Source organism: Orycteropus afer, unplaced genomic scaffold (assembly GCF_000298275.1).
Source record: "Orycteropus afer afer isolate SDZICR_OR568_19922 unplaced genomic scaffold, OryAfe1.0 scaffold00024, whole genome shotgun sequence".
NCBI lineage: Eukaryota > Metazoa > Chordata > Mammalia > Tubulidentata > Orycteropodidae > Orycteropus > Orycteropus afer.
The window spans coordinates 16,329,309-16,344,647 of NW_006921611.1; the positions used below are offsets into that span (position 1 = coordinate 16,329,309).

At 38.6% G+C, this 15,339-nt stretch overlaps 1 protein-coding gene across 1 annotated transcript in view; it reads left to right on the forward strand.

Annotated features, from left to right (window-relative positions):
- The window catches only part of PSD3 (pleckstrin and Sec7 domain containing 3), a 576,478-nt gene that overhangs the window by 84,783 nt on the left and 476,356 nt on the right, over positions 1-15,339 (forward strand). Inside the window, exons 3-4 of the mRNA XM_007935046.2 lie at positions 1,181-2,276; positions 5,642-6,037. Of these exons, the coding sequence (XP_007933237.2) occupies positions 1,181-2,276; positions 5,642-6,037 (1,492 nt within the window). The remainder of the gene's footprint in view (positions 1-1,180; positions 2,277-5,641; positions 6,038-15,339) is intronic.

Sequence of the window (15,339 nt, forward strand, 5' to 3'; positions counted from 1 at the left end):
AATCTACTTCCATAGTGATACTGCCTTGGAAACCCAAGGAGGGGTCGCTATGAGTTGGGTCTGACTCGATGGCACATAACAACAACAATGTACTGATAAACGTCACTTTATCTGCTTCGTGTATTGGGGTTATGCATATGATACTTAAATTTTATGCAGTTAGGACCCAGGAAATCTTTCCCAGCAGAAATGTCCTATTCATTTTGGCTTCACTCTCATTTTTCAGGGATGTTTTGAAAGCATTTTTTTTTTTTTTTTCCAGTCTCAGGAATTCAACAGTGAAGGAAAAGCTTTTGGCTGAAAAAATATTTACTGACTCTAAATAGATTGTACCCTTTTTCTGAGGCCCTCTCTCAGAAATTGCTCTGTGCAAATAATTGTTTGCTGGATCATAAGGCTATTTGATTATGTTGTTGTTGTTGTTATGTGCCATCGAGTTGGCCCCGACTCATAGTGACCCCTCCTTGAGTTTCCAAGGCAGTATCACTATAGAAGTAGATTGCCCCATCTTCCTTCTGAGGAGTGGTTGTTGGGTTTGAACCGCCAGTCTTCTGCTTAGCAGTCAAATGCTTTAGGCACGATGCTACCAGAGCTCCAACACAAATATTTCAGTTCCTGTTTCATGGATGCTATTTGGAAAGTGATGTAGCCTTATTTAAATTTTTTTTTTTTTGGCATATGAAATGTCTGAATTAATGAATTCTCATAGATGAGATTTTATTAGAAGCAGGGTGAAAATACGGCATGTGTCATTAGATTCTCTCCTTCAATGCCAAAACCTCTGTGGTTACACTCATGTAAGCAGAGTATAATGGACCTTTGGCAAACTTATGATAACAATATTGCAGAGTGGTGAAATAGAAGGAGATAGTGAAAAAGTCAAATAAGTATTTTGTTTTGTTAGCTGCTATTGAATAAGCCCCTGATTTATGTACATGATGACTCTACTACAATAGAATGGAACTCTGTGTGGTCTGGTACCAGTCTCATGATTGGTTGCGGATTGGACCATTGTGATCCATAGGGTTTTCATTGGCTGATTTTTTAGAAGTAGATCTCCAGGTTGTTCTTTCTAGAAAGAACAATTACTGAATGCCTAATATGTGTTGATATTTTATTAGTGTGCTGTGGTACCTGTTTTTCCAAACTAGTCATGTGTCCTTTTCTCTTTTCTTCATAGGTGATCATGGAGGAAGCACTTTACTCCCACCAAATGTCACAAATGAATTTCCAGAATATGGGACCATGGAAGAAAGTGGAGAAGGCCTAAGAGCTTCACTTGAGTTTGATGCAGAGTCTCTGCCATGCTGCCCACAAGGGCAGCAGGGGGCCCAGCTTCTTGCTGGCCACCACTCTGGGCTCAACAGTGTTACAGAAGGACCAAAAGATACTAGGGAGGCTCCCTCTCAACGTCACCTCAAGGAACAAAGTTTACAACCCATTGACTCACTGATTTCATCTCTAAAAGCCACGGAAACCAGAATAGTTTCAGGAACTTTACAGGCTATACAGGTACTGGACAAAGATGCTATTTCTAGTTTTTCAGTTCAGCAGGTGGAAAAAGAGCTGGACACTGCCAATCAGCAAACACAGGGAACCAACAAACGAATCCCTGCAAGCCAAGAAAAATCACCAGATATACCTCATTCAGCTGAAGTCACAACTGAGGAATATTTTTATTTGAGCATCCAGAAGGATCTGACTGCACTGTTAGCTGGAGAAACTCAGCCAGAACTTTCCCAGATAACTAGAAATGGGAGGAAAGGGGTTTTCCATGTGCTGGAACAATTGCCCAGCACAGAGAGCCCACCAGTGACCCATAACTCTGCAGGCAGTGGTGGTTATTTAAGAGAGAGGAGGTCTGATCTGGGGAGAGAACGTCCAGGGGAATGTGATCAAGGCAGCTCCACAGGGCGCCCAGGCAGGATTAAACATGTGGAATTTCAAGGGGTGGAGATACTGTGGACAGGAGGGGAGAAGAGAGAGACAAGGCATCCTGTAGACTTGGTGACATCAGTGGAAAGGACAGCCTCTCCTGAAAGCAAAAAGTTCTCCAAAGTGTCACACCATCTCATTTCATCTGCTGGTTTGTGTAATTCAGTTGGTTCATCTGAGAATGTTTGGGATGAAACCTGGAAAGCTTCAGAAAGGCCTGGTACCAGCTCAGGAACATTTTCCCCTGTGCCTCTTGTTGAGAATGGAGAAGATGAAGTCTTCTTGAAGGAAAACCAGCAACATCCTGAGAAGAAGCCTGAACTGGAGGGGGACAAGGAAAGGTGAGCTTACAACATACTCCTGCTGCCTGTCATGTCTTGCTCTCTAACTAGTGCATATAATAGGAAACTGTAATGATTTCATATGAGAACTCAGTTCAAAATAAACTAGATCCTTGTTATTTGGAGAATGGAAGAGAAGTCACTGTAAGCTAGGTTCTTCATAGATTCCTTCTAAATTTTTAAAGTTGTCCATTTGCTGTGGAACAGAAAAACTGAATTAGGAAGAAGCTGTTGACACTAAATTATGTGAATTCATTTCTGACGTTTTGTTAATATTTGACAGATTTAAAGCTTTGCAACATCAATGTACTGAAAACACCCCACAGTTATCTGTAATAATATGAAAAGATTTAGACTCTTGCCATGGTCGTTAAATCCTAATTTTGGCATTTCTTCCAAGTGCAACACTGATGCCTGCAGTCCCTTAGTAGCCTTCATACTTGTATGAACACAGAGGTTCTGGGTTTGGACCCCTCAGTTTTCTCAGTTTAGAAAGGACGTCGTAGAACATCAGAAGCAGATTCTGTCATGTAGTTGCTGCAGGGCATTCACATAGGAATCCCTTCTCACAAGTAGTGTATGTTTTGATTTATGGTCCTGAGACGTAAACTTGGCATCATATGGCATTTCTTGGTCTTTCCCTGCATTTCTGATATTCAGGGCAGCTTAGAGCCTTGGATAAATGGAAGACCTGACCCATGCTTCACTTCCACGGTCACCTTTGCTCATAGTCTGCCACAGGAGTGCTCCTTTGGCAAAGGCACTTGTTGTATTGTTATTTTGAATTTGTACCTTCCTTTTTATTTGTAAGCTTTTTGTAAGGGAGAACATCTGTGTCAAGTCTGAAGTTTTTTTTTTTGTTTTTTTTGGTACAGGGTAATGCCTTTCCTCTACAGTTGATTAACAAATCCATTGTAAGTGATGCTCCTTTAGGGTGGCTTTCAGGATCCTGGCCCCCACCCCCAACACCCCACCCCGCACGTGCACACACACGGATAAAAACTTCAAACTTCTCCCAAAAGCAGCCTTGATGTGTGGTACATGGCTCAGTACTTACATTTCTACTAGAATATGTACTTTTGCTGCTATGAGAATTTTGATTCAATTTTCCTTTCCTTCTTTCCTCCTTACCTTTTTTCCATAAATATTTTTATTTTATTGTCTACTATGCCCTTGGGAACTCTGGTGGTGTAGTACTTAAGGCATTTGACTGCTAACCAGAAGGCTGGTGGTTCAAACCCACCAGCCACTCCTTGGAAGGAAGATTGGGCAGTCTACTTCCATAGAGATAGTACCTCCGAAACCCAAAGAGGGGTCACTGTGAGTCAGATCCAACTCAACAGTAGTGAGTTTTTTGTTTTTTTTTTTAAACTTAGTTCCTTGATACTGTTAGATGCTGGATATAAAGTAATAAAACAGATGTGGTCACTGTCCTCATGGACTGTACTTCTGAAGATAAACAATGACCACAGGAAACATATTAACATAGGGATAAAACCAGAAAAAAAAAAAATAAACTTATTGGTGTCGAGTTGGATCTGACTCATAGTGACCCCTCCTTGGGTTTCTGAGGTAATATCCCTACAGAAGTAGATTGCCCAGCCTACCTTCTGAGGAGTGGCTGGTGGGTTTGAACTTCCAGCCTTCTGGTTAGCAGTCAAATGCCTTAGGCACTACACCACCAGAGCTCCTAATATAGGGATAGGATTAAATATTTTGCTAGGTACTCTGAATGTAAAGAACAGATACATACTAGAAAGAATAGTTTGAATGGAGAGAAGGGACGGGACTAATTTCAGTGAATAGCTTGGAAAAGGCCTTTCTGTGGACATGATAATTAAGCCAAGAATTGAAGAATGAATACAGGTTAGCCAGAGAGGAAAGAAAATTTTAGGAAGAGGTAATATGTCCAAAGAAGGGCTACTAAGTTCCAGACTGACAGTGTGCTTCCTGGAGCTGTGGGAAACAAAGGCCCTATGGCTACTTTGAAGATTTGAAGCCACCATGGTGGGTAGAACATAAGGAGCTGGGGGAGTGAGATATGAAATGGATCTGAGAAGCAGGGAGAAGCAGCATCATAGGAACTTGCTAGAGTTTGCAGTTTTATTCTAAGTGCAGTGGGAAACCATTAAGATATATATACCCATCATAGTATTTGATGTATTGTGGGCTTTCAGTGATTTCAAAACAATGAACATATAAATGTTGGATGTGAATCCTGGTAATACCTTAGGAATATAGCTTACTTATGAGGAGCTCTGGTGGCGTAGTGCGTAAGGCATTTGATGGCTAACTAGAAGGCTGGCAGATCAAATGGACCCAGCCACTCCTCAGAAGGAAGACTGGGCAATCTACTTCTATAGGGATACTGCCGCGGAAACCCAAGGAGGGGTTGCTGTGAGTCAGAATCGACTCAACTGCAGTGAGGTTTTTTTTTTGTTTGTTTGTTTTATGGATTACTTATGAGGTAGGTCCTATTTTTATTCTAATTTTCTAAGTATAGAATCTAAGGCTCAGAGAGGTTAAGTTGTCTAAAGTGACAAGAGATTGACACAACCAGAATTCAGCTCCAGACTTCTAATGCTGGGCTCATTGCTCTTTCCAGAACCCTAGCTATCTCTTGAGTTTGTTGTTTTCTTAGTTATCATGATGTTCATTATTAATGTTTGAATAATATGCTACATATTAATTTTTCATATTGATGTGCCAGAATTAATTTCCCACTTCTTTGTATTAACTTGAAGTTTGTTACTAGTTTTTCATGGTTTTGGTTAAATTTATGAAAACATGTCCAATGGTTTTTTTTTAAGGTCCCTCATTGGCTGATTTTGTACTTGAAATCTCTCTGCCATGTTGCCTGTTGTCAGCAGGGGGCAGCCTTAGATTCTGCTGCAGTCATTCTCTTGAGGGCAGCTGATTTTACTTAAATCAGAAAGTATTAATAGAATGATGAAAGTTTTGTGTATTTTTGTTCCATTAAGTTTACATTATATATTTATCTGTTCTTTTGTAATTAAGAGTGAAAGTAGTTGTTAATAATCTGAATTTGTGGAATTTGGTTGGCCAAAATGAACCTTTTATATGTTATTCAGATATTCATTGGACCAGATGTATTTGCATACTATGAAGCTAGTATGAAATTATATTATTTATATGATAGTGTAGCACTTGTATGCTAAGAGTTTCTTCAACCCTAACATGTTTCCACAATATTTTCCTCCCCAAATTATGTTACTGAGACATAAGCCTCCTGAGTGCAAGTATTAGTTTTACAGAATGTTGCCTTTTTTCATAGTTGAAGGGGAAAAAATAAAAAGAAAAATGTAACCTAATATTGGAATTTGTAACTCTTATTTCCTTTCCAGGATTCCTGAACTGGAGGAGCACAACAGGGAAGGGGACGATGATGTCTTGGGGCCTGGGTATGCGGAGGACTCCACTGATGTGTACAGCTCCCAGTTTGAAACCATTTTGGACAACACTTCTTTATACTACAGTGCAGAGTCGTTGGAGACATTGTACTCAGAGCCTGATAGTTATTTTAGCTTTGAAATGCCCCTCACGCCAATGATACAGCAGCGTATTAAAGAAGGCGGTCAGTTCCTGGAGAGGACATCAGGGGGAGGACAACAGGATGTTCTGAGTATCTCAGCAGATGGCGGAATAATGATGGGCTACTGTAGTGGGATCACCAATGGGCTGAATGATACCAGTGACTCCATCTACACGAAAGGCACCCCTGAGATTGCTTTCTGGGGAAGGTACTAGTTGCATTCTCATTAATTTCATGGTATTTGTTTTTCTAGCAATCTGTCTTTAGGAAATCTGTGCATGGAATGTATTTTAGAAGTATTTAGCCAGTTTCTGTGGATATAAGTGAATAATGTGAGTAAAAAATAATTTGAATTTTAGGGGTGGGCAGAGTATACATTAAAGTTTTGCCAAATTGCCAAGCTATAGTCATTCTATTTGGTGCTATTTCCTGGATTACTGTGTATAGATTGGATACTGAACAGATATATATGTAGGTGTTGAGTAGGAATCAGCTCTGACAAAAGTGCTCCGATGGAGTTTTATATATATATATATATATATATATATATATAATTTATTTTATTGTTGTTATTGAGAATATACACAGCAAAATGTATATTAATAAGTTCAGCAGTTTATACATGTACTTGTTAGTGAAATTGATTACATTCTTGGAGTTCTGTAACCATGCTTACCCTCCTTTTCTGAGTTGTTCCTGCCCCATTAACAGAGACTCACTTCCCTCTAAAGTTCCTATCTAATCTTTCGATTTGCTGTTGTCACTTTGATCCGTATAACTAGGAAACCAAACCCACAGCTATGGATTCCATTCTGACTCGTTGTTGTTGTTGTTATGTGCCGTAGAGTTGGACCCGACTCATAGTGACCCCACCTTGAGTTTCCAAGGAGGTATCACTATAGAAGTAGATTACCCACACTTCCTTCAGAGGAGTGGCTGGTGGGTTTGAACCGCCAGGATTATGGTTAGCAGTCAAGTGCCTTAGGTAAGTCAGAGTAGAGCTGCCCATAAGATTTCTGAAGTTGTAAATCTTTACAGTTGCAGACTGCCTCATCTTTCTCCTGTGGAGTCGCTTGTGGGTTTCAACTGCTGTCCTTTTGGTTTAACCACAGTGTCACCGGAGCTCATTTTAATCCCATATAGATCGTTCTTAAAAGAGCATAATATTCAAGCCAGACCTTTTAAACTGAACTATTGGAAAGCTGAACTATTGCTAATTTTTAAGATGATTTCCAGAGATATTTTTGGCTTAAAGTCTAAAGATTTTCTCAGGGAAGTAGATTCAGGAGTTCATCCACTGTTTATAGTTTCAGAAAGTCTAGGGTCCATGAGAATCGACACCCTGTTCTGCATTTTCTCCCTTTTGATCAGGATTCTTTTAAGGAATTTGTGATAAAAATGTTAAGAAATGGCAGCCAGGCACCATCCAGTTCTTCTGGTCTCATGGCAAAACATGCAGTTGTTCATGGAGCCAATTAGTCACATTCCATTTCTTCCCCCTATTCTTGACTCTCCTTCCTCTGTTGTTCTAGGTGAGTAGAGACCAATTGTTGTGCCTTGGATGACCACTTGCAAGCTTTTAAGACCCCAGTCACTACACATTGAACTAGGTGGTAGAATAGAGGCACTAGACATGTTATAAGGCTAATTAACTGGGTTGTCCTGTGAAACCATGACTCTAAACCTCCAAACCAAGAAACCAAATCCCAGGAGCTTTTTGGTTGTCCATCTAATATAGTGATATGGTGCCGTGAAAAGAACATTGAGAGACCTTGGCTTTAATTCTGAAATTGACATTGGTTCATGAGATGGAACAGCATACTTGATTAGGCCAGAGTTTCCTTAAATCTAAGTTGAGGGTGTTAAATTACATGGTCACCAAAGTCACTTCCAGCCCTTTGCTTTATGATGTCCTGTTCTGTCAGGATGTCTTCCTGTTTCTGAGATTGTGGAGGAAGGATCTGATTATACTGATGTTTAAATGGGTTGGTATCTTGGTCAAAACTATAAATAATCTCTGTCTCTAATTCAGGATTAAAGTCTTGACCAGGATGATAAAATGACAAATTATACAGGTTCTGTGCCAGACCTGTCATTTAGGGATTCTCTATCTGCTTATAGATTATCCAGCATTTCATTTCTTTATGCTTGTCATCCTTAGGTCATGAACTTGCTCTTCACATCTCTACCAGTGGCTAAACATAAAGATTAAATATACTTAGTTTTGACCTATTTTTTTTCTCAATTAAAGAATGTGTGTGTGTGTGTGTGTGTGTGTTAAATGGAGATAAATTATTTTAAACTTGCATGAAATAAAATCCAATTCTTTTTTTAAAGTGAGTATTCATATTACAGGCTTCCGGTGAACCTTTCTTTAGCAATCCCTCCTGTGTTACAGATTTAGAGTTTATTGAATGAGCAAAGTCAAGACTGGCACATTATAACATTTTAGCTATGCATTTCCATGTGAAATGGCCTGTGAATGTTGGCTGACTTACTGGGTCATAGTGAGATAATGAAAAGAACACAGGTCTTGAAAGCAGAAGACTGGGTAAGCAGCTTATTTCCTCTTAAACGTGATTCATTTGCAAAATGACGTTAATGATACTCAATGCCCTTTGTTACCATGAGATTTAAAAAGTTAATATAAAGTATCTAGCACAGTGACTCGTGCCAAATAGGAGCTTGAGCAAATATTTGTATCTGAAGTCATTCACTGATAAGCCCACATTTAAACTGAAAGAAAGGTGCCACTTTTGTCCTTCTGTTTCACCATCATCCCTAATGGCTATTATTATTATTATTTATAATAATAAATTATTATAAAATGCTATAGGACGGTATACAGATAATTTTGTTGAAATTCCAACCCAACTTTCTCAGGTGAGTGGAAGGTGACCAAAAATGAGTTGGGTGCTGAGGAGTTTTGAGCTGAGCTGGGTTGTTGCAGAAGCCACAAGGAAGGGATGTAACTAAAGAGAAGAGATGAGCATTTGACACTCAAATCAGAAAGGGATTAGTGAAAAGTTTATTAAATGTATGGTTTGCATGTTTAGAATAGGGAGCAGTCATCATTTGAACCACCTGTTCACTAGTATACAGTTGAAACTTGTATACAAACTTGTAGCGTGCCTGTCACTAGTATACAGTTGAAACTTGAACAACACAGGTTTGAACTGCATGTGGATTTTTTTCTCAGTAGATATAGCAGAGAATTTTTTGGAGATTTGCAACAATGTGCAAAAACTTGCAGATGTACTATGTAACCTAGAAATATTGAAAAATTAAAAAGCTAAGTATGTCATGAATAAAATATGTATAAAATATTTGCATAAAATATATGTAGATACTAGGATATTTTATGATTCACTACACACACACACAAAGCTATTATAAAAAGTTAGAATTTATCAAAATTTACATACTTACAGACTATATGCCACCAGTCTAGAGAAATGTAAACAAACATAAAGATGCAGTATTTGTAATCGTAACTGTATAAAATTAAATGTAGCACCTACTGTACTGTGGTAATAATTTCATAGCTACCTCCTTTTGCTGTTGGGGTGAGCTCAAGTGTTGTGACTCTGCTTAAAGCACCATGTGATGGTAATCATTTCTGCATAAGCCGTTTGTCTCTCCAGTAATTTGTGTATTTGCAGTAAAAAGTTATCTCTTGTAGTTCTCCTAGATTTTTATCATGTTTAGTACAATACTTGTAAACCTTGAATAACACCATGGGATCCATATGAAATGCCACTAGTGATGTTGGAAGTGTTCCTAAGAAGCAGAGAAAAGTTATGACATTACAAGAAAAAGATGAATTGTTTGATATGTATCATAGATTGAGGTCTGCAGCTATGGTTACCCACTATTTCCAGATAAGTGAATCCAGTGCAAAGGTTATTGTAAAAAAAAAGAAAAGGAAATTTGTGAAATCATCACTGCAGCCATGCCAGCAGGCATGAAAACCTTGTACTTTTTGTGAAATATCTGTTTATCTTGTATTGAGATAAATATGGTGATGGATTGTTTTAAGAAAGACATACCTATAGACTCCAATATGATTTGGGAAAAAGCAAAGTCATTATAGGACAACTTAAAGCAAAAGGAAGATGAAGGATCTAAAGCTGGAGAATTTAATGCCAGCTAAGGATGGTTTGATAATTGTAGAAAGAGGTTTTGCTTAAAAAATGTCAACAGTAGAAGCAGCACCTGCCAACCAGGAGGCATCAGACAAGTTCCCAGGTGCCATTAAGAAAATCATCGAGGAGAAAGGATATCTGCCTGAACAGGTTTTTAATGCAGATGAAAGAGCACTATTCTGGGAAAGAAAAGGAAAAAAGCCATAAAAGACATTTATTAATAGGGAAGAGAAGCAAACACCAGTATTTAAGGCAGGGAGGGATAGGCCAATTCTACTGTTTGTACAAATGCAGTCAGGTTGATGATCAGGACTGTTTATGTTATTTATAAGGCTTCCAGTCAGCAGTGGTCTATTTGTAGTTAAGTTTTTTGGGAGTTGAAAGTTACACACAGATATTTGACTGCAGGGAGGGTGGTCGGCATCCCTATCTCCTGTGCTATTCAGGGGTCAACTGTATGTAAAAACAAAAACACAAAACTCAAATCACTTGGTTTCGAATCAATTCTGACTCATGGGGACCCCATGTGTGGTAGAGTAGAACTGTGTGCCATAGGTTTTTAACAGCTGCAGCCTTTCAGAAGTGCATTGTCAGGATTTTCTACCAAGGTACTCTGGTTGGGTTCAGACCATCAGCTTGTTGGTTGGTAGCTGAGCACTTAATCATTTTTGCCACACAAGAATTCCTTGCCGTTAGTATGATTAGAGTTAAATATAGTTAAGAGAGAGTATTGGAGTAGGTCATAGTGTTTTAGCACCTCAGATTTAGACACTGTTATACTTCAAACTGTCTTGAGATAAAGTTTCAGCTGTGTCATCTGCATTGTCAAACCACGAGATCTTGTCTAGTGGTAAAAGACCAGATTCTAGACCTAATGAGAAGTATCCTAGAGATTAGGCAGCCTGACTTCTCATCCAGCTCTGGCATTCTTTCTATAAAATTCCTACCCTGGTCGTCATTTAACTCTTCTTGGAGCACTGCTGAGTTGGATGGAATAGCTTGGTGAGGTATTCCATTTTGTGTTCATTGAACTGGCATGAAAAGATAATAAGCAATTATGGATAAAGGAAGTTTTTGTTTTGTGTGATCTATGTCTATATTCAGGAGCTCTGGTAGCATAGTGCCTAAGGCACTTGACTGCTAACCAGAAGGCTGGCGGTTCAAACCCACCAGCCACTCCTCGGAAGGAAGGCTGGGCAATCTACTTCCGTGGTGATACTGCTTCGGCAACCCAAGGAGGGGTCGCTATGAGTCAGGGCTGACTCGATGGAACATAACAACAACAACATGTCTATATTCAGGATTAAAGATTATAGGACAGGACTTAATGATCCTAAGAAATTGTAAGGAAACTAGAATAGCCTTCATGTTTTTCTTTAACTATTTTCTGTCTTGTTTGGTGCTTTAGAGAATTTGCAACAGCAGAAGAATTGTGTTTGTATGGTGGGATGAAGGATCATAACATTTTAGAACTTGAAGGAGGCCTTAGATAACCTTGTTTTATAATAAAGAGTCTGAGCCACAGTTGGGTGAGGGTGAATTACCCGATGTCGCATGGCTTTCTAGTGACAGATTCTGTATCAGAATTCAAGTTACCTGACTCAGGACCAGGTATTTTTGCTGTTCTAAACTGTCTGGTGTCTTGCTTCTTTATTTTATATATATATATATATTTTATCTCATTTCTCTTGTGCCATGTCTATAAAGCCAAAAGTCTTGGAGTTGATCTGTTGTCAAGAAACCAAGCTCTAAATGTAGAGCTGGTTGTTGTTTTGTGTGTGTTCAATTTCAGAAAAAAATTACCAAATCATTAATAAACCTCTGTCCATAAATTTTTAAAGTAATCAATGAGCAAGATTTTTATTTCTTCTGCATTAAAAAATCCCTCTGCAGAGGTAAGGAAGTAGACAGAGGTATTGACCCTATCAAGGAAGCTGATTGCACAGTAGTCAGTACAGCTGACTTCCCTGAGCCCATTCTTCAGGGTCAAAGTATTAGAATGAAGGGAAGAAGTTACTTTTCCAAACTTCACAAATAAATATTGTGATAATGAGAATATTTACAAAGGAAAAGTGAGAAATAAAACAAGTGCACATACCTTAGAGTTCCATTTTTATTCACTTGTCTCTCCTCTTTCCTTAGTAGTAGACTGGGGATTGGGCTGTTGAACTCGAAGGATGCCTCAAAGGAGAGGGAATGAGAACACTAATTAGATGGCCCCTGATAATGCTTCTTTGATGGTAGCCAGAAATGAACCAAAAAATTTAAGCCTATCTCTTTTGAGGTTTTGATCTTAAGACCTTAATGTGTTAGTTGTCAGTCAGTAGAAAATACTTTAAGAATTACTTTAGCTTGTTCTTAAACATAATTTTATGTCATGTGCATCCCATACCTGCTGCCATTGAATAGATTCCAACTCATAGTGACCTATATTGGGTTTCCTAGGTGGTAAATCTTTATGGAAGTAGATTGCCCCATCTTCCTTCTGTGGAGCGGCTGGTGAGTTTGAACTGCCAACCTTCTGGTTAGCAGTCAAATGCCTTAGGCATTGTGCCACCATTGCTCTTTATGCATCCCATAGTTTTTATTATTTTTATTGTGATTTGGGTGAAAGTTTACAGAGCAAATTTATTTTCCATGCAGCAGTTCATGCACATTTTGTCTCATGACATTCACTGCAATTTTCCACAATATAACAGCTCTCTTCCCGCTTCCTCGCCATAGTTACCTCTTCCCTGTGTCCTTCCCTCCCATGCACTCCTGCCCCCTGAGCTGTCTCCCTGTGCATACACTGCTCGTCTTTTCTCCCATGATTGATCGCTCCAAGGGGTATATCTACCTGATGTAAATGTTCAGCCCATATGCCTGTCTGTTATTTGGCTGAAAGCCACAGGAGTGGGTTCAATTCCAGACCTAACGGGCAGGTAGGGCCCACAGTCTTAGAGGTTTCACCAGGCTCCATCAGACCAGTAAACCTGGCCTTTTTTTTTTTAATGATTTTGAGTTTTGTTACACATTGCATCCCATAGGTTTTGTTTATTTATTAAGTGCATGATTTTTTTTTTATTCTCTTAACAAGCTATGAGGAAGGAATAATAATATTCTCATTTGCCAGATAAGGAATTCAAGGCATAGAGAAGTGAAATAACTTGTTCAGGATGAAACAGATGGTAAGTGGCAGACCCAGGATTTGAACCCAAGCAGTCAGACTGCAGAGCCTCTGCTCTGATTGTTCTTTGTTGAATTATAACATTAAATAATCTACACAAGTGTTTGTGATTTCATAGCAGGTCCTAGAACAGAGCTAAGTATTTTTGGTTGCAAATCAAAAATATATTTTTTCTGTTTTTCTCTTTTTTTTTTGAGGCATATTTAAAAATACTTTTCTATTTTAAATTGTGCCTTTCCTTTGTCATTAAAATTCTTTCAGTGAAATTCATTGTGGTATTTGATAATGATTTTTTTTGAATACTGGGTAACATTGTACAGTTTCTCTGTTGTGTTGCTTCTTTACAGAAGGTAGAAATAGTTGGGGAGGATAATTAGGATGTTGTAGCACTTTAGCAAATCTCAGATCCCTCTGTCAGGAACACCTCCCAGTCATGGATTTAGGCATGCTTTAGTGACCAGAGGAAGACTATTCTGCCCTCTTAACTCTCCCTACTTATGTCAAAAAAAGAAAATATTTCAAATCTCTAATCAGGGAAAAGGTTAGGAAGGACATTTTTATTTTTTTAGCATACCTGTGCTCACTATTTGTCTTTTAAAGGGTAAAATACCTTTGTGATAACAAATAGATCACTTTCTGCATAGTGAAAACGCCTCTTAAAGCCCTGGAATAAATATGGACAGTAAATCAGTTAAATCAGGTGCTTTGACTGATCTGAACACCAGGGAGCCACATATCGGCCAGGAAATAACTCACCATATAAATGTAATACAATATTTTAATGAAGAAGCAAAGAGTAGCATCATCTCCCTTTGTGGTCCAGCTACATAGCACTCAAGCTGACAGGGGGTCAGTGGTGCTCTGTAAAGTCCAGTCACATGGCTCCAAAATTAGAAAGGATAATTAGAGACTTACAGTTATACATGTTCCAATGGGTTCCTTTGTGTCTGGGTGCTTCTCCCTTGCCGGCCTATCAGCTGATGACCATGACTCCAATCAGTAAGTTCTGACCTGAAGCTTCTGGGCACAAATGTTGTCATTGTGACCACTAACAGAGCAGAATATTATCCATTTCTGTTGAGGTTGGGTTAGAACAGATAAGAAAAGAGAGATAGCAAATACAGTGATATGGCAGGACCTTCTCTTTTGATTCTCTGAAATAGACAAAACTGCTTCTCAAAATTATATTTTTAGTGTAATAGATATATTTTGTATCTCAGCTTTCCTAGTTTCCTTTCAGATATTGCTTAGGATACAGAGGAGCACGGAAGAAGAGATGAATTGCATCTGTGTGCAACTGATATGCCTTAGGAAAGTGCTTCAGTTTGTCTTCAGTCCACTCTGAATTTGATATTTGTAGTTTTCTGCCTTCCTCTTGTCTGCCCCCCACCTTCTCAAATGGAAGACTGGTGTTTAGAACGCTCCTTTTCTTTTCTCACTTTGCTGTTTTTCATATAGTAGCTTTCTGTCTAGAAAGATTCATATTAAATAAGATTAATATTTAAGAGATTTGTTGAAGTGTCCTAGTTTAAAATCTGCAGGCATGTTAACACAGTAAATAAATCTTGAAATAAATTAAAACAATGTGATATTAGTTAAGCTGGTGACAGAGGAAAAAAAAATTAATCTTATAAAATTGTCTTTAGAGATGTGGTAACCATGGAGCTCCCAACTTTTCTTACATCATGAGGAGTGGGAGGCTGTGCCTCATAGGCTCATTATTGGGTTGCTGTTGCTCTAGTAATCTCTCTGATCCTTTTTCTGTTTTAAAGTTTATTTGATAGAAAAAGAGGTTCTCATTTCTCTTTTTCATATTTCCAAAGTAGTTGGAATGGTGAATTTTGTTGTCAAAGGAGTTCCTGTTGCATGAAGCATCAGATTTCAGAATAAAACCAGAATGGATTTGAATCCTACCTCAGTTACTTACTAGGTTGGTAATCTTTTGTGAATTATATAAAATCTGGAAAACTTTCCAAGTATAAAATGGAATTAATGGTGCTTAACTTCCAGAGCTCCATTTTTTGGTTTTGATTTTTCACTTGTAAAGGGGAAGGAACCTGGTGGCACAGTGGTTAAGTAATCAGGTGCTGGTTCAGACCTGGTCACTTAGTGGGAAGAAGATGTGGCAGTCTGCTTCTGTAAAGATTTATGATCTTGGAAATCTTATGGGGCAGGCATTTCTATCCTGTCCTGTAG